This window comes from Mollisia scopiformis (assembly GCF_001500285.1).
Source record: "Mollisia scopiformis unplaced genomic scaffold LY89scaffold_28, whole genome shotgun sequence".
Taxonomy (NCBI): Eukaryota; Fungi; Ascomycota; class Leotiomycetes; order Helotiales; family Mollisiaceae; genus Mollisia; species Mollisia scopiformis.
In genome coordinates this window covers 407,771-434,604 of record NW_017263608.1, presented here as the reverse complement: position 1 = coordinate 434,604, position 26,834 = coordinate 407,771, and the positions used below count along the sequence as shown (strand labels likewise).

Below are 26,834 nucleotides of genomic sequence, written 5' to 3'. Positions count from 1 at the left end.
GACAAAAGACTACTATTGTAACTCTGTTCAATCTAAACATAATCCAGTATTCCAAAATTCCAAAATTCCTTGTTCACTAATTTTCTAACTAGTTGAGCTTTCAAGGACTTCGAGTTCTGAGATAAATACCAATACCACAATCTAGAATCGAGTTCGAGTCCAGGGAAAAGCAACACAACATGAAGCGAGGCGAGGTAAACAATAACGAGCTAATCTCTTCTGTCCCCGCACACTCTTCAAAGGTGATGATCAGACGACTCTGGATCTTAACGCTACGAATACATGAGTGCATGCTGGAAAGATTCTTGGTGGCATTTGATGCAGTCGGAGAAGTAAAGCTAATATGCGAGTTTACAGAACCAACATTGGGGGATTCGCAATACAACACGAATAACCTGCCGATTCGTTGGCAAAGCCAATAATACAGTGGATTTAGCCCTTTGAGGGGCAGTTTGAGCTTCGAGAAAGCTCGTTATTGTCTGCAATACAAGTCGCAGGAATCGCGGCCTTCACCCTTCTTATTTTGAAACCCAGCTTTCATTTAAATTTTAGTTCCTACACCGCTGTCTAGAATACAAGATGACACTCTCGTTAATCAAGGCACTGATGTTGTCACAGAGGTAAGAGTTTCATTATCTTGGCCATACAAGCAATGGATTCCTAACTTTTCTACACGCAGTAGTTGACGTTAGGGAAGTAATCGGCTACGCATTCACTAAAGGAGGTGCATCAAGATTCAAGAATAATTCTTACTAATATCAAATATAGATATAACACCACAGAAAAGAGTAAACAATGTACAACCAATCCTCAATACCTAATTCTGACCGTCCAAATCGATACCACAGACCCTAAAAGAGCACAAAAGATGGTTAATTTTACCTTCAAAGAATTTTCCAGAACTATTTACAGTATCAACAACCCGGTGTATGCCCTTCACATGTAATCAAATTTCTACAGACTCCTCTCTGGTCCTTCTTTTTCTTTAGGTCAGAGCAATATCTCTTGCGCCCATCTCCGATGCGGACATTGAAATTGCCACTTAGATACTACTCTGGCTGTAAATGCTAGATGCACTAAGTTATGCCTTCTAGCTGTCACTAGAATAATGTCTTCGCAAGATCCTGGTACTCACAACGACTGGTATGGAGCATGAGTAAGAACGAAGTTATGGACGTGTTTGTATCATGAATCTTAGCTCTCACATGTACTCTGTGCCCCGGCCAGGCATAATGACTTGTGCTGTTTTAGAGCACGCTCTCATGGGCAGAGTTGTAAAAGTTGTAGATGCGCAGTCTTCAATACCATGCAAGATTAATCGCCTGCTAAAGTTTGAGCAAAACCTGATAAGGCAAAAAATCGGGGTCAGTGCTATCTGCTTTCGTTGGCTATAACACCGATGCTAAGGAGAAATTACAAGCCGTTGCCGGGACTGGACAAGGTAGTAGCTACTGCCTCGCATGCTGGGAGAGCCGCGACACCAGAAGGGGTTGCAAAGGTAGTGGTATTCTTGTGTAGTCCGTCCATCATCAAGTTATGCCAATGCAACAGGTTTCTTAGTTGGTCTTCGACCGTAGGCGTGGTAACAGATCGGATATAAAGCTAGGAGTGCCTGTAATCTGAGATGTGGCATCTTCTAAGGGTGATTCGGTGGATGATGAATGACTTGAGACTCTGTATGGGCAATATTGCTTGACTCGAAGGAACATCTTTAATTGTAGAGACAAATGTATTGTGTTGTAGACGTGACTGGAGACTTCTCAAGTGACTGTAGTCCAAGCTTGAATAAAAGAATGTCTCTTATAAAACACTCATTGGTAACATGAAAGCTTCAGATGATTCACAACCAATGTCAAAAATATTTTCTGCTGTTGTCTATATCAACAACCAACCAGCTTCGTTAAGCAAGTTGTTACTTCCCTCATACATCACTCATCAAAGCTAACTTACGTTCTCGCCTTTGGTACCATACACATACTCCGAACGCACATTATCCAAATAGGAGACGCTCAGCTACCTAAGTTTCTCTCCATCACATCAACAAAGATGGAACAACAACTCATGACCATTGAAGTGGCCAAGAAACTCATCGCTGCTGAAGACAAGATGCAAACATTACGCAAGTCCATAGACACACGGTATGGTGGCGCTAGAATTGGGTTGAACATCGACGACGATATAATCTCAATGCTGGACCCAAAACGTAAAGCCCTCGAGAAGGTCTGGCAGCTGAACCTTGCAAGGGCAAGGTATTTGGTGGCACAACCACAAGAGACAGTGATGATCGCATCGGTGGAGTCGGAAGCGGAGCGCAACAAGGCCAAGGCGGAAGATCCACGAATGTCGCTTGAAATGGCCCATGGGTTCATCGCTGAAGAACACAATGTTGAAGCAGCGAAAAATGCCTTGGTCCGAAGATACGGTGTCGTTGCCAGAGATAGGTACGGTGAAGCAACTTCGAGGCTGAGTCCAAAATATCGAGCTCTTGAGATAGTCAGGCGGCAAAACGTTAAGAATGCGAGATGTTTGGTGGCACATCCGCAGGAGACTGTAATGGTGTCAACGATAGAGTCTGAGACGGATACGGAGGAGAAAAGGATATTGTTTAATAAGCTTTGCCAGGGATTTTGGCTTTCAGCGCAGATGGATATCAGAGCAAGTGGGAATTTCTGAGATTGGATTGTGTTATCGATCGGCTGGTTCGGCGGATTGGATCTCAAGTTGGTGGATCTTTAGTATCTGTTTCTTTTCTTAGACGTAGTTTATCTGCCAGCAAGCACGGCATATGCGAGGCGATGTCTAGCTAATGCATGCTACCTCCCCTATAGTCAAGCAAAACTCATATATCCAACCCCCAAACTCCCTCACCCCTTCCCTCCCCATCCCAAGCAAGATTCTTCTTTTCCTCTTGTTTTTCATTAATCACCCCTTTCCTCTCCGCAAGAAGAACCCTCGTCTCTCCTTCCCACTCATCGTCTCTCTGCTTTCCCCTCTCCCTAAACATCCTCTCCAACTCCCTGCAAAACTCGACCTTCCTCTCCCATTTTACACTCTCATCCTCAACCTCAACAACCACCCACCTCAAACTTTTCATCTCAAGCAGTCCATCAATGATCCACTCTCTCTTTACATCCAATAAACACTCTCCTCCTCCCTCTTTCCTAAAGACACTTCCCTTGATCCCTAATCTCAGCCCTCTCACACCTTTCCAGAGTTTACAAAGATCTCCCCATTCTCCTGTCCCGCTTCCTTTTTCTGTCATCACTACGCCTATAAACAAGTCAGTATCTAACTCTCACAAAACCCCCCAAACCCCTCCCATCTCAAAGCAAAGAAAAAAAGGGGAAAAAAACATCCAAACATACCAATTCCCCCACCAATCCTCTCCATACCCCCAACCCACAAATCCCGCCCGAGAACCTCAACACCAACCCACCTCACCGCGTCCCCCTGCCACGGCCTCAACGCTCCTATCAACAAATCAGCATACACTCTTAACAGAGATGCCCTCTTCCAAACAGTTAAAGCAAACATTTTCTTTCCTTCATCAAGCAATTCCGGAAGCTCTCGACTATCGTACAAAACAGATCCAGAATTTTTGAAGGTGACTGACGTACTACTAAACTGCCTCGCAGCATAAACCCCACTCCAAAACCAATTCACGAACCTAAACCTCGACATCTGGAACGGCAGTAATCTAGTCTCCGCATAAATCTGTCTATTTGCCGCCAACAACCCTGTTGGGATTTTTGCCGGCGGGACTGTATTGCTTTCTGACTCCTGAAGCTGGGACTTGGCTGGATATGAATTTGGAGATGGGAAAGAAATCCCAGTGGGCTGCAGGAGGAGAGTCGTGTTGAATGATTTTTCGTGGGCGGTTAGAGGAGCCAAGTGAGGGTGGTGGATTGGGTGGAAGAGGAGGACGTAGTGGTAGATCTGGAGGCGGATTTCTAGGGGGAGGGAGAGGAGGGGTGATGGTGATAGTGATGGTGAGGAGACCAATGGAGGAGGAGGGTTTGTTTCTGGTATTTTTTGTGCCGGTGATTGGACTGGGTAGTGAGGGAAGGCGAATGCTGGTGGTTGTTTTTGAGTTGAGAGGTGAGACTGTTGTGGTTCGTGAGATAGTTGCTGTGGTTCTTGAGATAGAGTGTAGCGTGGTGGGAAAGAGAGGTCTGGTAGAGTCTTGCGTGTTGTGTTGCTGGGTCTTGGGTCCATGGCGTTGATAGGGAGTTAGAAAACCCAGGATGCTGAGAGTATTCAGATAGAGCAACTCTAACAATTGGGCGGGTTGCAGTATTTTGTACCTCCGACGAAAACACTGGTCACCCGTTTAGGCAAATATATAAGAAATCACACGGGCAGCAAGCAAAAATATCATCAACGCAATCAAAAAAGAGAAGGAGTCAAAAGATAAATACTTGGTAAAGGTACTTTGTATTGCTTTTTGGGGCTCGTTTGATCTAGCCGTTAGCCGCACCCACCGGTTCTCACCTCATGTCAGCTTCGCCGTGCGTGTGGATCACTAATAACCAACAACCCGCGATTACTCCACATCCAAGTGGCCCGTCAAAACCCAGCTCTGATTGATCTGATTCGACCATTTCGATAGTGAGTCAAGTTTTTGGCTGGCGGAAAACCCAGGCTAGACCTGCGAGATACAATTCTGTGGAGAGCTCAACATACTCTGGGGATTTGAGTCCGCGAATGCGATAGTCCGAAAGTCGGCCGACTGTGAGGCGATTCGACCTAAGGCTATTAGGCTATCGATGTTTGCTTCCTGCTGACATGAGAACGGGTCAATGTCCTCATAGGGAAAAACATGTCGAATCAAGAAAATGTTCCTGGGTGCTTGGCAAAGTTCGGCGTTTGGAAATTCGGCTCGGGTGGAAGGTAAAGACGATATGATACCGTGAATCGTGTTCCTTAGAAACTCGGTGCGATTCGAAGGTAGAGACGGATGCGACGATATACTCCCATGGATCTTATTCCCATCATCTGCGCAAGGAGAAATGATCCATAGTAGCCCCTGTGGTCGCAAACCTCAAAATCTCATCAACACTCTTCGACGTACCACTAGGTTGCTTCTTGACTTCTCCTAAGCCATATTCAACCTGACCAAGACTCGTCCTTCGAGCGCTTGTGACTGCAACTCCAGCATCTGCCATATCTTCATCCTCGTTGCTATCCTCGCTCTCGTCGTCCTCATACTTGGCTTTCAGCCCTGTATTGACGTTCTCGATGCCTAGAGCTTGCTCGTCGATGGTGTATTCGTCCAAAGCTTCATTCTGCGCATACTCTGCAATGCGCTTCCCCGTCCAGTCCACTGCCCAACCCAAGAACTCGTCATTATCTTTACCACTGAGTCCCTCAGCCTGCGCGATCTGGCGCCCCCCCTCAACCCAATTCTCGACTTGTGGCTCCAGCTTCTTCCGTAACAGTTGTGTCAATAGACCTTCTTGGGTGCGGCCGGGATAATTGGTGGATGGAAACACGACGGTTCGATTGAGGAGGTCAGCGTGCGAGGAGAGGAGTTTGGTAACACCATCCACATGGGTTACGAGGATGGCGTTTTGTGTTTGAATGGAGGACCTGTCGCAGACTTGTTAGCAATCGCGCAGACTCTCCGGATGCCATTGGCAGATGTGTGTAGATAGGGGTAATGGAAGCGGATGGGAGGTAGCTCCGGGTGTGTACCATTGCGGAAGAGGATTGCTCTGCTGAAGATCGGTTTTGAGAGAATGTATGGTATGCGTGAGTTGGGAGAGGCGCTGCCGTGTTGCCTCGAGGGCCCTGACGTCTTCCCGGGAGAAGTTGGTTTGCGCCATGGCTGATTCGATAGATTGACGCGCAAAGATAGGATAAGTCGATTGCGGTGCAGTGCAGCGGGGGTGCAGCAAGGTGCAGGTTCGAAGCAGGATGAGACAAGGGATATCTGGTGGTAGAGGTGGTGATGTGATTGTGTTGTGCGAGCCAAGGCGCGGTGATGGTGGGGGGTTCGGTTTTGTTTGGGGTTATTGGGGGTTGTTGGGGGGGGGGGGGGGGGGGACAAGTCCAGGTGGGAGGCTTTTTTTTCTGTGTGGAGAAAGAAGCGTGGGGGATATTTTTAGATAGAGATGCGATGCGATGCGATGCGATATGATGCTTGACCAAGTTTGCATTGACTTTGGTTCTGGGCTTGAAGACACCGCGCCGTGCCGTCGAGTCAGAGCGAGTCAATCATCACTGACTGTGCTTTGTACCACCTGAACTTCACCACAAACCTCGCCGCCTCCCAAATGTCCTCAAAGACATCACGTCGCCCATCACATCTTCTCTCGGACCCTTCCCTTCCCCTTCCCCTTCCCTCCACACCTCCACAACCTTTCCCACCACCCACCTACCGCCGGTCATCAACTCAGCCCAGTGGCAAAGTCAGTTCCTGCCCTTGATCATCCACCATATGCTTCTCGTCTCGTCTCGTATGCATCATGTTCCTTCAAGGAAGACGCATCATGTTCCCGACAGACTGTCTCTGACTGGGAGATCCCCCAAACCCGTTGGCCCTCTTCAGTCGGGGCTGCATATAAGGCGGATGTTATTGCGTTGCGGCACAGGAACGGCTGCGTGATAACAGACCCCTCCTTTCTCCCAGCGGTACTGTACAGTACAGTACTTCTTGGACATCATCATTCTTCACTCTTGCTCCCGAGAGACTGTCCACGACCTCCATTTACCCGCGAATGCCGCCGAAATCCTCGGGCCAGGCTCGCACGGTCTGCAGCTCTGTTTCCTTTTGTTCAAGCCGACTGCATTTGTCTCATTCCGGGTGCTCGGATGAAGTTCCAGGCCGTGGTCGTTCGGTGTCTCGAACGCTTCTTCACACGAAATCACGGCTTCAGCGGCGTTGGCGGGGACGGGGAGGACGAGAGCGAGAGTGATGCCTCCCAGCAGGAGAATTTGGTGACGGTGAGCATCTGTGCACTCCAGACTAGTTTTATCGTCCTGCAGCAGTCTCCGCTTGTGGATAGACTTTCCCAGACCGATGGAGCAGCTTGGCGCCGATCCCAAGTATTTCATTCCCAAAAGTCAGCGAGGACATGGACCTAGATGGGGAGAGACTATCCCGAATACTTCTTTCTGTCACTTTCTGGGAAACCTGATATCCGTCGCTGCGACCCCAAACCGGCCAGACGATTTGCAAATAGTGTCAGCCAGCGTCGGACGAACCTACAGTACGCAGGTCCCCAAGCCACTCTGAGAATGGCGGTTTCTGCACCTCCCTCACCACCTCACCGCTGCGTGTCCTTGCTGCTGCTGTTCTCCGCTTTTACAATCATACGATCCCTTTCCCTCCAGTCCAATTGATATACCTGCCTCTCGTCCACCCCCTTCCCGAGGATTATGACAGGTCTCGAGATGCTGAACCTTCCTGGATCAAGTGCCGGCGGGGAACTGCTCCTTGCGTTCCATGTCCTACCCGGGCGCACTTGATGAAACCTCCCTCGAGCGAGCGAGTTCACGCAAAAGTGAGGCTGCGTGCTTCTAAATCCGATCGTCATCAACATTTCTGTCCTGATGACTGCTGAAAACGACTGCTTGCATACTATATATAGGTTTGTTGGAATTCTATTCGTCTGCCACGTCACTGATGTCCACCGGAAGATTCTGTCTTACTTAATACATAAGTTATTCTGGCCGGCTGATTTTTACTTCGCCTTCCAACAATTTTAGGGTCGTGTTTTTTTTTTGTCGTGTGCTGCTGCCCTAGTGTAATTTCTGTCTGTCTTGTCTTGCTCAGCACGGCCTTCAGCACATCTGGTCCTCACTTGCACTTTCCTTATGAAGATGATCAATAGTAGTGACTACTCTTCACTTTTCGAACAATTCATACCTGTCAAAAGTACACGTGAATTAAGATCAATGATTAGGATGCATTCGTCAATTTTCAATTCTCCTCGCCACCATCACCACCACCATCACTCTCCTACCCTTACTCGTCAACCACTCCATCGAATACGATCATCTACCTATCCAGAATCGTCAAATCTCGGCTCGAATCGTTACTTCCTCACGCACCAGAATATGGACCATGTCCTTGAACCCGAATCGGACTCCATTTCGACGACATCCAATGCGGAAGCCGAGAAAATCCAACGCAACAGTCTCTACCTCACATTCAACGCCCCCCAAGTCGATGAATACGTAAATACCCTCTTTCGTTACCCAAAGCACCTATCTTCATTTCCATGTGTATTCGTGAAAAGGCGAATCTCTACACAGCAGACGTCATCTTTTCCACTCGCCGCATCGCTTATCGACTCCATTGCCCCTTTGCAGCTTTACAGGCTAATATCGATCCAGCACCGTGGCATATTTCTTACCCACCCACCAATCCCAACGATCCCCGATCCTCGCTACTCAGGAACCCTCTTCCACGCCTCCTACGCCTCTCCCGACCCCTCGCGACCCTCCCTGCCCCCCAAATGGCTCCTCGAACAACGAGTCGTCAAAGATGTCTCGACCTCGCAATCCCTCGTCCTCCTCTACCGCATCGGCACCCTCGACTCCACAACCACATCCATAGACGCCCAATTCCAGGCCATCCGCCACGTCCTCGAAACCGTGCCCCTCGGCCGCGAGAACCGCGAGCAGAAAGTCGGGCCCCTGAAAGAAGGCGAGGGGAACAGCGTCCTCGACGGTTACGACTGCGTCATCTGGACCCGCGACGCGGTCGCTGCCCTCGCGGCCGCGGGCCTGATCGTCCTCGAGGAGGGGAAGTCTGTCGGTAAGTCCCTGTGGGTCCCAGTAGGATGGAGCACTAGGCTCGGCTCGGCCCGTCCGCGTGCTAACGATTCCGGTGTTGCAGAAACTGTCATGGCGGAGTCACGGGCGATGGCGGGGCCTGCGGATGCGAGGACGATGGTTGGTGTTGATTTTGGGGGGTTTAGGGTCTTTAACTAACGGATGCTGCTTCCTGTCGGGTGGCTTGTATGGTGGACTCGTTCTTTCTTTTTATATCATTAAGACTGCTCGCTCTTGGGAGGCATTGTGACATTAGGACGGACACGGCGGTGGGCGTTTATTTGCTATTTGTCTCTTTGGGAGGAATATCATTACCAGGAAAAGGGAAAATAGAATGGGATTAGGAAAGAAAGGAAGAACGGCTTCTAGCGGTCTTCTAGGGCTGTTGATGCGCATTGCATTGCATTTGCATCAGGAGCGTTGGTTGGGATATACATGCATGGGACGTTCGCTACTTAATTATTAGCATGGGCGGGAAATGGGAAAGCTGGTAAGCTTATTAGGTACTGGTAGATCTGGATTAGGGAGGGAATGGGACAGGATGGGCTTGGAAATTAAACAAAACACGTTTGGGTTCGAGAGAACAACAATATATTGACACGTTTCGCTTCTTCATTTGGAAGTTCTGTTAGGAGGCATCGCTTATCGGCAAGTGCTGCATGTGTAGAGCTGCCAACCGTCATGCTAAAGCAAGGTACCGTATCTTCTATCGTCATGCCTCGGTCTATTTCAGAAGCTTAGAAAAAGTACGCCAAGCGGCCCACCGGTAGCTGTACCGACATCCTCTCAATCACAATCACTCATTCAATTCGGTTGTACAGAGCTGTCACTTGTCTCTTGATAGAAAGGGGACGAGGTGTATGTTAGTGCTCTGAACATAATCCAATATCCCACGCTGGTTTGTGTATTTCTGTTTATTTGCTATTAAAGTTGTGGGACTTCTCGATTCATACATAGTCTCGGTCTCGAATTGATTCAAGTCTAACCTAGACTCGCCGTTCCATGTATGTACAACAATATTGCAGTCTTTTAGTAAATATTCAACTATGAGATCCGAAATTTGAATGTCGACGTCAGTCACGAGTCTGACACAGCGCTCCGTACGGCCAGTTCGGTTTAGCGTGTCCGACAGGAACTGTCCGTCTAGACCTTTCTCGGACATAAATTTAAAATAACCGTCTATAATTGGACAGTTCTGGTTCTTGGTCCTCAAAAACTGCTAATATCCGCTTACCCGTCTAGAAATTCTACTATTGGTAAAAAATGTAGAACTTAATATCAAAAATCAGCCTAAAAAACGCCCAAAAAGTTGGTTGACGGCCGTGTCCACAGCTAATTTTCCAAAACCTTTTTTTTTATTTGTTTGGGTAATTTAAACAAAAAAGATTTTATATAATAAATGAGATTATTCTAATATCATATTTTCGTCTTTTAGTTAAATAAAATTGTGACTCAATATTTCCTTCTTGACATGAAATGTGACTTACTTTTAATATTCTATAAAGTACTTGATTGGACGTTATAAATAACTGTTTGGCAGTTAATAACCGTTGAGAACTGTTAATGTCCGACATAATGGCAGTTTTCAATTAAGAAATAACCGTCTAGGTTAGACGGTCCCGGTTATGACCAAAATAACTGTCCGAACTACCCGTCCAGAGCACTGGTCTGACATCAATCGATGAAGACATGCTTAGTAGGATTTATAATAGCAGGAAGAAGACTACCATGGTAGCTGTGAATAGGTGCAGACAATCAGTGTTGAGCTGGATTGAAGATTTGCTAAAGTTGGGCTCTGATGTTTTGTCTTAGAAGCGGGGTTTTTTAATGTTGAAGATTTTGTAAATCGGGGGAGAATTAAAGGTTGAGCTTCGTCGTACTGGTTGGTCTATTTCATGGTGCGAGGCGCGAAGTTTCTCGCTTTAGTCCAAGTGGATTATATGTATTGTTGGAAATGGAGCACTACTCATTTAAAGTTGCAGCCGGCGTGTTTGATTCGGAGGGTTCTTTGGATATGCACGCTAATGAGTTATTTAATTGCTATAAATGGCCAGTCGATGAATTGTTTGCTGATCGAAATGCCACTTCCATGATGGCTTTTCATTGTTCGATTTGGTGCTCTTCCTCAATCCAAATAAAAGAGGAATAATGGAAGAGGTCCGTGTTCTAGATTCTCTATGCTAAAGGGGGTGGACATATCGGAGCGAACCCCTCCCTTGTGGTATATTATACGGCTACTAACCTGGAAAGGTATTTTGTGGCATGTGCATTCAGATTTATATGGAAGATTCTCTATTGTAACAGCACAGTGACATATGATTTGCGTTGGAGGGATTCGCTCCGATGTCCACCCCCTTGAGCCTGTGTTGTATTGCTTACCCGCTCTCGCTCTCGTTCCTGCCACTCCGCTACTCTGCTGCTTCTTTTATTGATCCACGAGGAATTAAAGCGCGATACGGAGGCGAGGCGCAGCAAAAGGAACAAGATAAAATTGACTACGACCACCAAAAGAATCAAAGATTTCTGTTTGTCCAAGGCTAAACGTACAATCACAGCCGTAAGACGTACCAACACATAGTCGATTTAAGATTTCAAATCGGGAAGCTTCCCTCGTCTCCAGCAACCACTCTCTTGGGTTCTGCAGTTCCATGGCGTGAGACAAATACAGATACATGCATGTGCAAATACATCGTTTACCGCATATGGTTAGATCGTCATCGCGTTACTGCTTTGAGAATGAAACCCGAGCGTGCATTCCAACCTGCAAGGGCATGCACTGATCAACATTCTTTCGCGTCAACACCCACCCTCGTCTCGAGTCAGGCCGTATCATATGCGGCTGCCGTGTCAGTAGCTAGGAGCATCCTTATGTCCGCAGCTAGGTGGCAAGATCTGAAATATCTTCGATAATGAACACAAGATCCAATTGGCAGGAAGTGCTGCATCTGTCATTTTCGCGACCACGCGGATTGCTGACTTTCAAGAATTCCGATTGGAATGATGTAGCTTCAATTGTTGTCTCAGTCATTTTTATCATCTCAGCAACTTGGAGATTGCTCTTTCTACGCAAACAGAGTATCAAAACGATACCACATTCTACAAGTATTACCAAGCTTGTTAGTTACCCCGATTGATCATGATAGCTTCGACTAAGGTCTTCTTCAGACATTGACATTCTCTCTATTAACAACGCGTCTAACATACTTGATATTATGCATTCGAGGTTTCAATGGTGGAACCATAAGTCTCGTAACCTTAGTCGATGCTTCCGTTCAAGTTCCCGTCGCTTTTTGGATCATCGTACTTTCCCTTACCGAACACCATCGTTCCGTACGACCTTCAACGATTCTCGAGCTCTTTCTCCTGCTCTCATTCCCACCAGATATTCTTCAAGCAAAATTTGCACCACTTCTGCGCGGCGACAAGACTGGTTCCATTATAGTTATTCTTGCTGCGACTACCGAGCTAGCCCCTCTGGTCGCCGAGGTCAAGGGTAAGGAGGCGATCCTCCTGCCTCATAATAGAGCCCTTTCGCCAGAGTTACTGAGTGGCTTTATCTGTAGCCGATTTCTTTGGTGGCTCTACCCGCTTTTCCTCAAAGGCTCTCAACGCATATTGCAGTTCCGAGATCTATTTCCATTGGATGATGCATTGCTAGCCGAGAAGCTTGGTCTCGACCTAAAAGCGAAATGGGAGCAGCGTTGTGAGTCTTCATTCCTTGAGAGAATGTCTGATGTCTGATGAATGAAGCCAAACCTGAAAGTCGTTTTACGTTCAAAACTGCCTGCTTCAGAAGTTTAGGCTGGCCATATGTCGGCGTCGCTTTACCCCGTCTCGGTCTCATTGGATTTACCTATGCCCAGCCATTCCTCATCGCCGAGTCTTGCAACACGTTGAACGTAACAACACTCCTAATCGAAAATGGAACTCATCTTCGTTGGTCACTATGACTGGTATCATCTACGTTGGAATTGCGGTAAGTAATCTCAAGTTTCATGAAACTTCCATGTTGATTATTGGTAGTTCTCATCCGTACACACTAGCCACAATCTTCATCGATTCATTACAGCATTCCGTGCTGCTACTATCTCCTTGATATATGATCGCGCCCTTGCTTTGCATGAGACTTCGTATCATGCATCTGCCACAGTAGCCATCATGACTACGGATGTTGATAGAATCTCCTACTTTTTGGAAGAGTGGACAGAATGCTGGTCGAGACCGATTGAGATTATCATTGGCATTCTCCTCCTTACTTTACAGTTAGGTTGGGTCTCTGTAATCCCACTGTTGGTTGTTGGAAGTAAGGAAAAGCTAGATTTTGAGGAGGTGCATATCATTAACGACTATCAGTAGCGTCCTTCGGATCATCCATGATTGCAAAGTCGATTGGCAATAAGCAGCGAAAATGGGCAGATGCCACACAAAAGCGAGTCTTGAATACCAGCTCCGTACTTAACCAGATGAAGAGCGTGAAAATGATGGGCTTGGAAGCAACTCTTGCTGCTTCTCTTCAAGATGAAAGAATCAAAGAAACGAAACTCATGGAAAAGTGGTCAAAGGTCAAAATATGGATGAACACTATTGGTATGCTTCCGCATTTGGCAAGCATATCACCAGCACTAACTAATAAGAAAATGCTCCAATGATTTTCTCACCGGCGGCCACCTTCGCGGTGTACGCTGTCCAAGCCAGACTTCAAGATCAAGAATCTCTAAATGCGATAAAAATATTCACAAGCCTTGCGCTCATCATGCTTGTCTCCCAACAAACGTCCAGATTCCTGAATGCGATCCCCAACGCGGTATCAAGTTTTGGATGGTTTAACAACATCCAGGTGTTCCTCCTATCCCGTTCGTTTTCGGATCGGAGGATCCTTTCAAAAGACGGAAATCTTCAAGTGGGCAATGGACATTTTGCAGATACTGATTCTCAATTGAGCTTTGAATTCATTCCACGTAGTGGAACAGACGAATCAGTAGTTTTAATGGAGCATGTTACGATCAGATTTGATGAGATTTCTGTCCCGGTCCTTTATGATGTCAACATCCGGTTCGCAAGAGGAGAAATCACTATGATCACTGGTCCTATTGGCTCAGGAAAAACTGCTGTCCTCAAAACACTCCTAGGCGAATTCGAGCCATCCGAAGGACGAATCAGCATTCGAACCAAGAATATCGCATACTGTTCACAAGCCCCATGGCTCCCAAATGGTACAATACGGGACGTCATATGTGGATCTCGCTATATTGAACACATTGATGAAGAGTGGTATAAAACTGTTGTACAAGCTTGTGGTCTCTATCCTGACCTCTTGGCAATGCCCGAGGGAGATCGGACACTTGTTGGGACGAGAGGAGCGGCTTCAAGTGATAGTCAGAAACAGCGATTGGCGCTCGCTCGAGCGCTGTATTCTCGACCCGATATCTTTATTTTGGATGATGTGCTGAGTGGAGTTGGCAAAGCAACCAAGGATATGGTACTGAAACGATTGTTTGGACGCGAGGGTCTTTTCCATAGGCTGAGTGCAACTGTTATCTTGGCGACGAGTGCTGGTGAGTTTCGGTTCTTTCTTTATTGCAAGCCAAAGAGGCGAATAGACTAACGATAGCGCAGTTGAATATTTGCCCATGGCAGATCATATTATCTTGCTAGCCAAAGACAAAACTATACGGCAAGGTACCTATCAGGAATTTGAGCAGTCATGTTTCCCGCCTCCAGCCACGACAGAAAAAGCAACAAACAGTTTTCATCCACACCGAGAGACTAGACAAGCTGCTCGGGATCTGAGCACTTTGCTTGATAAATACATACTAAGTGACGAAACGCAAGATTTGACCAGACAAACAGGAGACTTTGCCATATACAGCTATTATCTCACGTCCGTAGGGACATGGAAGATTTTAGCTTTCATCTTCTTCTGCTTACTAACTGCTTTGGCAAGCAGCTTCAGACACATTTGGCTGGAGTGGTGGACTTTGCTCCATGGTCGTCAAACAACACTCCACATCAGCGTCTACTTCGGCTTTGGAATCCTTTATACAGTCGGTATATGGAGCTATGGTTGGACTATGTCAGTCATGATTGGTCCAGCTACAGGTCGCAAGCTTCATGAAGTCTTACTAAACGCCGTGATGGGGGCAACACAAGCTTTCTTTGCCAAAACTGCAACCGGCTCAATTCTCAACAGGTTCAGTCATGACATGATGCTCATTGAGCGTCCGCTCGCGTATTCCGTCTTGGCAACAGTCTCCAATTTCCTCGCTGCCCTGGCACAAGCTGCTCTTGTCGCCACTGGCTCGCTCGATATGGTTCCCACAATTCCATTTTTCCTACTCGCAATTTACACCGTGCAGCATACATATCTGCGTACATCTCGCCAAATTCGATATCTAGAGCTGGAATTCCGAGGTCCCCTTCTCTCTCACTTCCTTGATACCCTTGAGGGTCTTTCCACCATTAGAGCTTTTGGCTGGGAGCGAGAGTGGATGGTTGAATGTCTGAAACGACTCGAAGCATCACAACGACCTTATTACCTTCTTTCCTGTATCCAAAAGTGGCTGGCGCTTATGTTAGATCTGATCACGGGTGGCATGGCTTTCGCACTTGTCATTATGGCAACTATTGCAAATGGCGCTACTAGTGTTGGATTACTTGGAGTTGCGATGAACAACATCTTAGGTAGATCTCCATTATTTCTCTCTTGAAAGGATATTACTAACATAACTAGCTTTCAATATTAGTTTAGGGGCTTTTATCAGAGGCTGGATGAATCTCGAGACCAGTATCGGAGCTATTGCAAGATTGAAAAACTTCGAAAATAATGCTGCAGTGGAAGCTAGAGAGGGTGAAAGTTTCGAGCCTGCAGAAGATTGGCCTTTTGAAGGACGTGTGGATATTCAGAATATTAGTGCATCGTTTAGGTACCTCTCCCAGCCTCTCGTATGGAACGGCGCTTACAAAAGGTAGCCCCTTCGCAACAGGACTCCATGAAATCACGATGACGATCCAACCAGGTCAGAAACTAGGGATCTGCGGCCAAATTGGAAGGTATGCTCATCTATTGTTAATCGATTATACAACGTTCACGCTGACATGCCAAAGTGGCAAAGATTCGGTCTTCTCAGCCATCCTCCGCCTCTTCGAAATCAGCTCAGGCCGAATCCTCATCGATAAGCTAGACATCTCAACCCTTCGCCGCCAACTAACCATCATCCCACAAGATACTCTTCACCTCAATGGCTCTTTACGCCTCAACGTCGACCCATTCCGTAGCAGGAGCGATCCTCAAATCATCACTGCACTTGCCAAAGTTGGTCTATGGGATGTTCTATCAATACGTGGAGGTCTTTGATGCTGAGTTTCTTCGCGATTCTCTTTCGCTTGGACAGAACAGACTTCTAGCGCTTGCTAGAGCATTGTTGAGGAAAAGCAAAATTGTTCTGCTTTATGAAGCAACGAATAAAGTTGATTTACAAACCGAGGAGAAGATACGGATGCTGATGAAAGAGGAATTCCAAAAGTGTACTGTCATCACGATTGTGCATAGGGTAGAGAGCGCTTTGGGCTGTGACGTTGTGGCTGTTATGAGTGAGGGGAGGGTGGTTGAATTTGGGGCGCCGCGAGATTTGATGAGGTTGGATGGAAGTGAGATGAGGAAGATGTGGGGTGTTGACGGAGATGGGTTGGAAAATGGTATTTGACGATTCAATTATCACAGCTCTTATGACTTGTTTTGCAGGAACTTTGTATTGATTGAATTGATTAGTTGATTGATCGCTGGAAGATCTCAACTCGACGAAGTATCCTAGTTGTACGATTCTGAGTCTATCGCAACCTTTGGAACCCCCGCAAAAGTCTGTCCCACAACCTGACCCCCAGCGAAGCCACAAGCTGCTTTAGCAACTCCATGAACACCAGCATCCCTAATCAACGACTTCGTGATCTCCTTTCCAGCAGCTCCAGTCCCACCACCAACAGTCGAAAGTGCACCTTCAATGAGGAACATCTCCGGCTTCACGCTACCAACTTGAGCTCTCACGTAGTTGATACGGCTTAGCTCCAATCTCCTTTCCAATCATTGGGTCTCAGCTTGGGAAGATCTCTTACGCTCTCATCCTTGATATGTTGTGAAATGCCATGCTCACTAGCAATACCCACAGAACTTCCTGCAGCAGCCCCAGCCATGGCCCCGACAGGACCTCCCAATACACCACCAGCAATGCCTCCAATGACGGCGAGGTTGGAATTAGTACACTTAGCTGCTGCTCGCTTGGTGTGTTCTTCGTTGCCCGCTCCGGCGTGTATAGCGCTTGCGAGGTATCCGATGATGGGAATGTTCTCGACGAACTTCGTCTCCTTGGAGTCTTTGGAGAAGACCATGGTGATTGTTCTCTAAAGCGATGAGTGAATGAGGAATGTGGTGTTGCAAATTATCGAATGAGAGACTAAAATATGTGAGAAAGTTAAGGATCCGACCGGGGAGGTAAATGATCCAGCTTGTATACCAGGCCAATGAGGAAGTCGCTGTCACGTGGAGTCAGGTGACTATCTGCTTCAGGCCCTGGCCTGGGAAGTCTAAAGCTTAGAGGGCATCGAGCTTGCGGATCATGGTCCCGTTCCCAGTTCCCGGAAGTGGCAATATACATACACTAATGCAGGACGATTCCGTGACTGAAAGAGAGCGAGGCTCAGCGAGTCTAGGCAGGACTCCAGCAGACATAAACGCCATAAAAAGCTAGCGCCTCGTAAAGGCTCGTTCGATAGACAAAAGCTTAAGCTTCAATAAAAGCTCCATATGTAGAAGCTTGTTTCTGGGGTGGTGCCTGAAGTTAAAAAGAAATGGTAAGAGCTGAGGCCACCGGGAATGGCCCACTTAAGCGAAACTCAACAAATGAGACCTTATTTACCAAAAATCATAATTTTTTAGTCTTCTTATGAATCTCTGTGAAAATAGAACTTATTATTAATTAATAGTAGCCATACCCTTGTACTTAATTACATCCTCAATCTTACAAGTCAATTGCTCAGTGTAGTGGCGAAAGTCACGTGGGTCAACTCGGTCCCATAGCTTTTGCAACTCCCTCTTCAAATCCACCTTATTTTTGGGCACATAGTCCAAGTCTTTCAATTCCTCCTTCATCCACCTCCAGACCTTCTCAATAGGGTTCAAATCTGGTGAAGAAGGAGGCCAATTAAACCCTCGGATATTGTGCTGTAGTCTAGGTAATCTGGCATGCCCTTTATGCACCTTAGACCCGTCTTCCATGAAGATATACTCCGGCCCTAGATCATCAAAGAGAGGGAAGATTATAGGCTGAAGAACTTGCTGTAGATAGGCTTTAGAACATATGCCCTTGCGTTCTGGAAGCTTCTCTAGGAAGACTAATGGCGACTTGTAATCCCAACCTAATGCCCCCCATATCATGACCGTTGTCCTCCCTGACCTGTAGACTGACTTAATGCAGTCAGGGCACCTCCTCTCATCTACCCTCCTAGTCACATATATCCTGCCATTCTTCCCAGTCTCAAATATAGCCTCATCAGACCATACAACCTTCCTCCAGTCCCCTCCTTGCTTGCCATCATCTCTATGAGCTGCATAGTCTGATGTCCCCCACCATCTATGCTCCTTGGCAAATACATATCTCTTCCTAGCTTGTTTGAGGGTAATATATGGTCGAGGGCATGCAATGCAGCGGCGGTAGCCAGCCCGGGCTAATTCTCGACGAATGGTGCGCACCGAGGGTAGGTAGGGTAGTTGCTTTTTGAGAGCCTCAAAAGTCATGCGCCTAGAGCTCCAGTTTTTGGAAATGGTTCGAATGCAATAACGTATGTCGCGTATAGACATGAGATGGTGTCTAGAGAGCTTTCTTTTGCGCTCTCTCCGACTAGATTCCTGCTTAAGAATGCGGCGTACTGTTCTTCGAGGGATATGGGTCTCTGAGACAATCTCGCGTTGCGACTTTCCCTAGCGCTGTAAAGATCGAATGACTGCACGTGCAGGGGTAGGCCATTCATTATTCTCTTTCTCGATAGGATCACTTAGGATAAGAGGTGTCTCCATCTTGAATTATGGACTAATTCCTAAGAGGGTTGTTGTGTAGTAAGGGTTTTAAAATGGGGTGTAGAATTTTTACGCGTTACCGCGTCTCGCTTAAGTGGGCCATTCCCGGTGGCCTCAGCTCTTATCATAAAACTTGAGAAAAGCGGGTGTTTATTAAGGTTCTGGCTGATTCGGGACCGTTGGAAACTGTAAAATGCCCTTTATTGAGACAAGATTTGCATGGGCCTACGCCATCCACACATGCTCTTCGATGTGTGATGTGTAGAATCGTCAACAGTGTACAAATAAAGGAAGTCATAAACATCATCAAGTATGGATTTGAATACCCCACTTCAGAGCATTGCATTTATCCACCACAAAGACGACCATTTGAAACCTTTCAACGAAATGTAGTCTTCCTCACTCAGGTCATTACGCCCGACCTTCGCGGTTAAAGTTTTCGAAGACTGCCTGCACAATAAGATTGTCCCAAATCTCCATAACCGATACACAGACCATACGCCAGATACACCGAGGCCGAACAATAGAACAACACGAAGGAAATTGATGCCCGACGATGCCTCCGTTGCATTCTCAGTTGTGCGCCAAACAATCTCGGATACGCGGGGCTTAGGTCGACTATTGTAGAATTCTACAGGTTGGCCAGCAAATTCCGGGGAAAGCGCCGTACGTTTCGCATCTTTTGCCAGAATAGCTCTTGTTTCGTTTGCATGCCTTGCCAGATCCTGTGCCCACCCACTATTCGCAAAGGTTAGTGAATGGCTTCCTTGCGCTTCTCAATACAAAAAAAGAGCAACCTACAATCCGCACACGTAGAGCAAGCAATTGGGAACGTATGGGAATGATCTGTAAGACCATTCGGCCTCCTGGATTTTACCTAGTACGACTAGCATCAAGCGCAGATCTCGACGAAGACAATCCCACGTCACCTCGTACTGGGCATCCTCTATCGTTAGAGAATCGACATTTACTACATATTCGATTAATCGAAGGGTCACAAATAAGAAAGGAACTCACTGATCGCCTGAGACTCAGAAGTCCTGTCTGAATACTTACTATGACGTGAATGTTAGCAACTGCACCGCAGGGCGGACTATGAAATACGGACTAAGCGGCTCTGCGCTGAGAGCGCAGTCTACTCAGATCGGCCAAGTTGAAGATTGCTGAACGGCGTAGTACTTCAAATCGAGTACCGATTGGCTCTTCGTCGAACATGAGCCAGCTCGCGCTGTCGTCCTCTTCTCTTCGGTCGCGTAGTCCATCTCGTCGCTGTTGCGATGCCAATTGCGCACGTGCTTCCCGTTGGCGCGCAACAACTCGCTCGTCATGACATTCTATACTCATTGCAAGATAATGATAGTGACGTTTCAGTAAGAAGTAAAGAGACTATTCTGGGAATGGTAACTGATATTTCTCAGATGAATAGAGCTCAAGAATGGAGGTGAACGTCGATAAAAGCCTTGCATGCCTTTACGTTTGCTATGCTGCGCTAGGCTAAGTATCGATTAGCGCATACCTGCAAGGTACCGCTAAGACATTCCATCTTATGCCCCCTTTTTTCTCAGCTCCTCACTCCCGAAAGGAGTGCGGGAACTAGGCCCAGCCAGGACAGGCTGAATCGTATCTCGTACAAAAGAAAGTTTCTTGAAACGTCGGCGGCGTCAATCACTGAATAACAGTGGTAGGGCCCGTTTGCATATCGGGTGATGCCATGTGTGTGCACTAGAAAGTTGTGGCTGAAAGCCTGGAACAGGCGCTCTCCCTTTCCTTTCAAGATCCTCCCGTCTTTACGCCCGGCTTTCGCGTGAGGCTGGAGTCTTTATTTACATGGTAACCGTGCCCACTGACTGCCCTTCTCTCGTGGTCTTTTTGTTTCGCACAGTCCGTAGTCTATGCTTGAAAAAGCCGACAAACCACGACTAAAGGGCGGTGGACATGAGTGCTCTTCCTTATTTCTGTCTTCCTTACTTCTGTCTTCCTTTTCCTTCTCCAGAATCAACAACTTCATTTTCTTAATACGACACATCATGAGTGCGCTAGTAGCATCGCAGTACCAGCCGGCATCGTCTCCCTATGCATTTCTAACCAGACGCGACGATCCGGTTTCTGCCGGTACCGACTTCACGGCCCGTTTATCTGTGTGGCAACGACCACCATGTCAAACAAACTACCAATTAGCTATTCTAATCCGCGAATTTCTTCAGGAAGTCCACACAGGTGTGTGTAGAGCTGGAGGAGCACAAACTCCAACTCTCACGCCATGGACTGTGACATCTCTGCCCTTTAACGAAGGCCCGGCGCCACAGCCAATCCAGGTACGTCGATCTCCATGTCCAGTTGAGGCTCTCAGCTCTGCAGTCACTGAATGTAACCTGCAAGGTTGACATCTCATGCCGAACCGCTGATATCTGGGGCTTACAAAATCAACCTCGTGACGACGAAGAGAGACAGCTTTGGGTCCAAAGACTGCTAGATGAATTCCTTTTTCAACACTTCCAGGCGTTGGTTGATCAACCAGACCTCCTTGACAGAGTCTATTCACGTCGCCTCACCGGGATCACCCTGAGGTATCCAGCAGTCCCCCGATTGGCAACGAAGTAGGTCGCACCAGAATCTACGTACATCAGTTCCATATCCCAGAAATCGAACAATGGAAGCAATGGGAGAAGGCAATCGTCACCACCAAGTGGTATCATGGAGGGTGAGTCCCAAAGTCAGTATTATGGCTTTTTATCTAATATCGTATAGTCTTTTGGCCCTGGATCGCAGACGTTTTATCAGCCTATGACACGGTCATTCAGAAAATTCCAATTGGATATTTCAACTCGCCCACTGCGAACCTGGCAATCGCCGGATTGCAAACAGCAAGCGCGGCGGTCCCCAGACTAACGGCAAATGCATGTCTTCCACCTTCCGCATGAACCGTTTGAGGAGATAGGTGATACTAATTGGAAACAGAGTCCTCTCCCAAAGGATCTAGACCGCAGCTCGGTGAAGGAGTTTATTCACGAGTCTTACAGACCAGTCCTACGATGCCTGGAAGATGTCTTGGAAGTTTTGGAAGATTTGGCTATGGATACCAGTACGGCGCTGTCTTGTCTAATCCGTCTTATATCTTTGTACTAATTCGGTTCTGCACACAGGATCGAACGAGCCGTCTCCTCGTAAATCGTGCAACGCCCTTCACAAGATCTACCAACTGAAGCGGGCGACTCCAAGACTCACGGCTATTTTGGCTTACTTGACTGACAAGAAGAAACAAGACGCCATTATATGGGGTGCTTTTGCTGTGAGCGGTGTCGTTCTCGTTGGAGGAGCGGTTGCTGCGGTATGTCTCTTGCCTGTTGCGGCACCAGTAGCAGGTGCTGGTGCCCTTGCTAGTACATCTGCTGCTACTGGGGCTGCAGGAGCTACTGGAGCCGCGGCAGCTACTGGAACCGTGGCTGTTACTAGAGCCGTGGCTGCTAGTGGAGCTGTCATAATCGCCGCCGAAGCAGGAGGTGCAGCCGCAGCCGTGACAACAACATCAGCTGTGGCTGCATCATCAGGAACTATCAGTGCATCGGCAATGGCAGCCTCAGCAGTCGGTGGAGCAACATTTGGGCACTCGGGTGTCATGACGATCTTTGCACTCCTCGAGCTCGCAGACTCAAGAAATAGTACGTACGAACACATGCATGAAATTCTGCCCAGTCAGGACCTGATCCCAATTTTTCCGAACAAGATTCTAATCTTCAATTCTCTGGCTCGTAGTTCAATTTATCAATACGGGTATCAACAGGATCCTCGAAGAGACGCTCTACTACGTCGCCTTATGTTTCATGAGGTCCAACGGCATTGCTAACCCATGCGATGCAGACGATCTCGAAGGTACGTTGAAGAAGTTGTATGGACGCCGGCCGAAGAATTCGCAGCAAGTATATCGAGCCGTCGTTTTTGCATAAACTCGTAAGCGAGATGGCACGTGAATTCAAGGAAGTCACGGAGGGTCTACAGAAATTTGGATTTCGTTTGGAACGCTTGGAATGGGAGCCGCAGGTACTGATTACGGAGGCCAAGAGTGTCACGGTGTTTTGATGACTGTTTATATGAAAGACACGACCTTGATACTCTAGACTTGGGAATATTTAGGATGCATTTTGTACAAAATATAAAGGGAGTTGGTCCTGTCATAACTTTCGCCCATCTGAGAGTTGATAGTGCCATACCGTATGTCTCTACTTTGCAAAATTCTACGGCTGAGTAGTTTCGATAGAATTTTCCCATCATTATTCTCATGACCATCGTGATCTATCATAGTAACTGACGCCAAGGAGAAACCAAATTGTTACGGCCAAGCACATGCCATTACTCAATCAACCCAAAAACTTTTTCCTCACATCCGTCGCAACATTTACCCCGGTCCTATCCCACAATCAATTTCTCCGCACGGCTCTCAAAGACCTCCAACTCGCTTGCACTCTTCGTGCCCGCCATCCAAGCCCTAGCCTTCTCAACAATCAGTCCCCAGGTCCCCTCTTCATCACCACATTTCTCCTCCAAGAACTTCACAGCCGCCATAGTGATCCAGATCTTGCTCTCCAGCTCCTCTGCGGCACCATCGATAGCAACACCAATGATCTTCGAGATCTCCTCGCGCTTCTCTACTGGCCAGAATCCTTCAAAGTCCTGGAGGTCGATCAAAGCCAGCATCTTCTCGACGACGGTCTTGGTGCTCCAGTCAACTTCGACAGGTGTAGGGGTGTAGTCCATGTCGTCCACCTCTGACTTCATCTTACGCTTTGGGATTGATCTTCCTTTCATGGTAGGGCCATTGTCTTGGATTCTCTGTCTGAAGCCCTTCATACCAGGTGGTGTTGAACCTCGATTAGCTGCCCCATCCACAGACCTACCAAACATGTTACCAACAGCACTCATAAGCGCGCCAGGTTGAGCAGTACGAGTTTGTGGGAAACCGCTCCCTCCACCAAAGGCCGTTGGAGCAGGATCCTGTGTACGGCTTAGCGGTCCGAATCGAACATTTGGCGGGCCTGCTTGTGAAGCTAAGGCAGGATCAACTTCCTGTCGCTGTTGCATGATACGACCTTGGGCGGTTGTGCTGGATCGATACGGAGGGGGTGGTGGGCTGGTAGGGCTGTAGCTTGGACTGATGGGGCTGAAGCCGGGACTGCTCGGGCTCCACTCGTCTGAAGTCTCAGCATCAGCAGAGAAACTCGCCATACCGTAAGCCGATGCAGATGGAGCCTCCGTATTCATGACACGTTTTCTGGCTCTAGGAGAAGAAAATCTTGCATCTGCAGTCATATTACCAGACCGGCGATACGCAATTCCAGGGGGAGAGGCAGAAAAGAGAGCAGAACCTCCAGCTGGCTGGGCAGATAGGGTTGGCCTTCGTACGCTGCTGGAGTAAGACGATTGGTAGCTAAATCCTGCACCATAGGGTCGGGAAGGAGCAGAAGGAGCAACCGCATCATCAAGGGAGTGGACAATATCTGTAAACTGATTAGCAAGCCCTTCTTCAACAGGAAAAACGACGAAAATTGATTGAGATGACTTACAGTCAGAATCCGAGTCAAGATCGTCAGTGGTGTGATCACCAGCTGATGCAGCAGCTTCATCCTTCTTCTCCGCGATTTCCTTATCATTAGCAGCAACTGCAACGAAAGAACACCACTTTCCCGCAATCTGAAACTTCTCACCAAGTCGAACAGCCTCTCGCTGAACCATGTCATCGAAAGAGCTGGGATATCGCTCCTTAATCAGAACACCATCTTGATCCTTAGCATCGTAGATCCATCCTCGGCCTTCCTCAAGGTCCTGAACTGCCTTCTTAGCAGCAAGTTGATGAATGGTCTCGGCTGGGGTAGGAAGTTCTTCAACGGAAATTTCCAAAGCGAGGGGGCCATGTTCGGAGGTTCCTCGCAAGACGACGGCGATTGGTCTGCGTTGAATCGTCTCTGGAGACATGAGCAGGTAGACTGTTGTTCTTGAGAAGGCGAACAGAGATGGGATCCTATGAGGTGCTTGGAGGAGCTTCGGAGAAGGAACGGGTGATAGACTGAAAGTGGTGTCTTGGATTTCCTTCATTGCATCCTTCTCAGGGTCTGTAGTGGTGTCGAAGAGAGATATGGTAGGCTTGGGGGACATCGACGAAGAACTCTTGAGAGACATCGTCTCCGGAGTGAGCAAAACCTTCATTCCGTCCGTGACCCGATCGATCAGCTCGTAGTCATCGTCAATTTCCTCCTGGTACTTGACTTCCAATGTATAGTCAGTAATGTGAGGGGTAAGTGCCCCACGAAGCATGCGAATGACAGCATTGTCGAGTCTTTCGCCATGCTGAACAGCCTGAGCGAACCCATTACCAGCTCTGGCTAAACCTTCGATGAGAGCATGGGAGACACCATTTCCGATACCAAGGGGAAAGACACGGATCTTGCCTTTGGTCTCTTCAGCCCGCTCATTGACGTATGCGAATAAGTCGTTTTGTCGGTGGATATCACCATCAGTAAGAAGTATGATTTCGAGAGGAATGTCCTTAAGTCGACGCTCGATGGTGCCTTTGATTGCCTCGAAAGTCTCTGTGCCACCCATATCTGCAGAGAACTTGTTAAGGTGAGCAGTAGCTTCTTGCAGTGTGTCTCTGCTGTTGGTCTTGCTTTGCTGCCATAGGAAGCTGTGTCGAGAGCCAAACGAACAGATGTTGAACTTGACATTCTGAGGCAAGGACTTCAGAAAAACCTTCATGGCAGATATGAGCATTTCAATATTGCCATTCATACTACCACTTCGGTCTGCGACGAACACAATCTCTGATCTGGAAGGCGGTAGAGAGAATTTAGGCACCAGCGTAGCCATCAAAGCTCGATGATTGGGTATGGTGGGGTGAACCTCCAGAATGGCCTTCGGAGTGCCCACATCCTTTGACTGAACAATTAAGACGAAGTCCTGGTCCAGAGAAGCACTTCCGAGAGACAAAGTGGCCGAAGCTTTGCTCATGACAGGTTGATCTCGAGTTGCGGTTGAGACGGTACCCATTGAGACTGCAATAGGATGGGAAGGTGATTGTACCCCCTTGATAAAAGAACCCTCCGGCATGTTAACATCGACAACAATCTTGATGTTGCTGTTGTCCTCACCCGTTGCGACAATTCCAGGTGCAAATCCAAAGCCATGACTGGGGCCTGATCCATATCGAGGCGCAATCTTCGTCGGGATGGTGAACCGAATTCCTTCGTTTTCGTGGTGCTTCAACTCTCCAATGTATGTGACTTCGACGATGACACTCTCTCCTGCTGGGATATTGCCAAGCTTTGTACTGAATACATCCGACGCCTCCGGTGCCTGTTCCAGAAGGCCAGCTGTTTCTCCCTTCGCGACAGCCTGGTCGAATATTTCCTTGGCCTTGGTTTTCTCCTTCACGAGACCCGTGAGGACTTTCTTTCCGATACGACTGATGAAGCTGACGACAGAGACTCCATCGTAAAGTGGGAAGGTGTAGATACACTCTTTGATGTTGTCGGTCGATGAGGGGTTGGTGAAGGTCTGCTTCAAGACTGTTCTTGATGATGTTGATAGAATGGTACTGTGTACTTCCGAATCAAGAAGCGGAAGATAGTGTCTTTGATATCTTGTGTAGTAGTCAGTGGAGACGATGTGGTAGTAGCAACCGCAAAGGTAGGTCATGATGGGCAACAATTTGCGATTCCTCGTAGTCGTGGAGGACGATACACAGAGAAGATTTCGATGTGGTTTTGTTAATGGAAAAGATGAAGAAGAATTGGAAGTTGACGGGACGGGTGGCGATTAAATATACGAGATGGGCCTGGTGCCTAATGCGGGCAGCCTTGTCACGTGTAGAACATCAGTTTGTATTTCTGTCGAAAAGAAGTCACAGAAAAGGCTTTCGTTTAATAATTCACGAAATGCCTTTCATTTGATAGTCCAGTCTTACAGTCCAACCACAGATTTTAGAACCTCGCGTCAC

General features: G+C 47.6%; 13 protein-coding genes across 13 annotated transcripts; 5 read left to right on the top strand and 8 right to left on the bottom strand.

Annotated features, from left to right (window-relative positions):
* Positions 1–2,046: 2,046 nt before the first annotated feature.
* On the top strand, positions 2,047–2,673 carry LY89DRAFT_761313 (uncharacterized protein; the record flags this gene model as incomplete). Its single annotated transcript, XM_018221544.1, has 1 exon — positions 2,047–2,673. One exon carries the CDS (start codon positions 2,047–2,049, stop codon positions 2,671–2,673), a length of 627 nt encoding a protein of 208 aa, XP_018064044.1.
* Positions 2,674–3,365: 692 nt separating this feature from the next.
* On the bottom strand, positions 3,366–4,015 carry LY89DRAFT_787965 (uncharacterized protein; the record flags this gene model as incomplete). Its single annotated transcript, XM_018223122.1, has 2 exons — positions 3,366–3,470; positions 3,618–4,015. A coding segment is annotated over one exon (297 nt), but the record flags the coding sequence as incomplete, so codon positions are not given.
* Positions 4,016–4,991: 976 nt separating this feature from the next.
* Positions 4,992–5,825, bottom strand: LY89DRAFT_597801 (uncharacterized protein; the record flags this gene model as incomplete). The annotated part of the gene is made up of 2 exons (XM_018209995.1): positions 4,992–5,589; positions 5,695–5,825. The coding sequence occupies 2 exons, from the start codon at positions 5,823–5,825 to the stop codon at positions 4,992–4,994; spliced, it is 729 nt and encodes a 242-aa protein (XP_018064042.1).
* An 815-nt stretch (positions 5,826–6,640) lies between these two features.
* LY89DRAFT_275618 (uncharacterized protein) lies at positions 6,641–7,344 on the bottom strand. Its single transcript, XM_018206409.1, has one exon. The coding sequence runs from the start codon at positions 7,054–7,056 to the stop codon at positions 6,673–6,675; it is 384 nt and encodes a 127-aa protein (XP_018064041.1). The 5' UTR covers positions 7,057–7,344; the 3' UTR covers positions 6,641–6,672.
* LY89DRAFT_275613 (uncharacterized protein) lies at positions 7,163–7,690 on the bottom strand. The gene has a single exon (XM_018206408.1). It carries the CDS (start codon positions 7,542–7,544, stop codon positions 7,269–7,271), a length of 276 nt encoding a protein of 91 aa, XP_018064040.1. The 5' UTR covers positions 7,545–7,690; the 3' UTR covers positions 7,163–7,268.
* Positions 7,691–8,061: 371 nt separating this feature from the next.
* Positions 8,062–8,940, top strand: LY89DRAFT_675850 (uncharacterized protein; the record flags this gene model as incomplete). The annotated part of the gene is made up of 3 exons (XM_018213543.1): positions 8,062–8,181; positions 8,341–8,764; positions 8,846–8,940. The coding sequence occupies 3 exons, from the start codon at positions 8,062–8,064 to the stop codon at positions 8,938–8,940; spliced, it is 639 nt and encodes a 212-aa protein (XP_018064039.1).
* Positions 8,941–11,124: 2,184 nt separating this feature from the next.
* On the top strand, positions 11,125–16,293 carry LY89DRAFT_761311 (uncharacterized protein; the record flags this gene model as incomplete). The annotated part of the gene is made up of 12 exons (XM_018221543.1): positions 11,125–11,306; positions 11,337–11,627; positions 11,806–11,897; positions 12,005–12,484; positions 12,645–12,757; positions 12,805–13,084; positions 13,138–13,368; positions 13,416–14,336; positions 14,398–15,462; positions 15,512–15,704; positions 15,751–15,831; positions 15,886–16,293. 12 exons carry the CDS (start codon positions 11,125–11,127, stop codon positions 16,133–16,135), a joined length of 4,179 nt encoding a protein of 1,392 aa, XP_018064038.1. The 3' UTR covers positions 16,136–16,293.
* Positions 16,294–16,519: 226 nt separating this feature from the next.
* LY89DRAFT_690125 (uncharacterized protein) lies at positions 16,520–17,600 on the bottom strand. Its single transcript, XM_018216038.1, has one exon. It carries the CDS (start codon positions 17,161–17,163, stop codon positions 16,837–16,839), a length of 327 nt encoding a protein of 108 aa, XP_018064037.1. The 5' UTR covers positions 17,164–17,600; the 3' UTR covers positions 16,520–16,836.
* A 155-nt stretch (positions 17,601–17,755) lies between these two features.
* Positions 17,756–18,061, bottom strand: LY89DRAFT_563901 (uncharacterized protein; the record flags this gene model as incomplete). The annotated part of the gene is made up of 1 exon (XM_018208504.1): positions 17,756–18,061. A coding segment is annotated over one exon (306 nt), but the record flags the coding sequence as incomplete, so codon positions are not given.
* A 959-nt stretch (positions 18,062–19,020) lies between these two features.
* LY89DRAFT_724104 (uncharacterized protein) lies at positions 19,021–20,276 on the bottom strand. Its single transcript, XM_018218872.1, has 4 exons — positions 19,956–20,276; positions 19,865–19,902; positions 19,649–19,817; positions 19,021–19,585 (listed from the first exon to the last, which is right to left on the bottom strand). Exons 1-4 carry the CDS (start codon positions 20,189–20,191, stop codon positions 19,180–19,182), a joined length of 849 nt encoding a protein of 282 aa, XP_018064035.1. The 5' UTR covers positions 20,192–20,276; the 3' UTR covers positions 19,021–19,179.
* Positions 20,277–20,627: 351 nt separating this feature from the next.
* Positions 20,628–21,386, top strand: LY89DRAFT_275543 (uncharacterized protein). Its single transcript, XM_018206406.1, has one exon. It carries the CDS (start codon positions 20,740–20,742, stop codon positions 21,229–21,231), a length of 492 nt encoding a protein of 163 aa, XP_018064034.1. The 5' UTR covers positions 20,628–20,739; the 3' UTR covers positions 21,232–21,386.
* LY89DRAFT_275552 (uncharacterized protein) lies at positions 21,242–23,006 on the top strand. The gene is made up of 5 exons (XM_018206407.1): positions 21,242–21,548; positions 21,596–21,744; positions 21,806–21,929; positions 21,991–22,506; positions 22,601–23,006. Exons 1-5 carry the CDS (start codon positions 21,542–21,544, stop codon positions 22,789–22,791), a joined length of 987 nt encoding a protein of 328 aa, XP_018064033.1. The 5' UTR covers positions 21,242–21,541; the 3' UTR covers positions 22,792–23,006.
* Positions 23,007–23,012: 6 nt separating this feature from the next.
* On the bottom strand, positions 23,013–26,600 carry LY89DRAFT_627904 (uncharacterized protein). Its single transcript, XM_018211163.1, has 2 exons — positions 24,406–26,600; positions 23,013–24,339 (listed from the first exon to the last, which is right to left on the bottom strand). Exons 1-2 carry the CDS (start codon positions 26,531–26,533, stop codon positions 23,252–23,254), a joined length of 3,216 nt encoding a protein of 1,071 aa, XP_018064032.1. The 5' UTR covers positions 26,534–26,600; the 3' UTR covers positions 23,013–23,251.
* Positions 26,601–26,834: the final 234 nt, after the last annotated feature.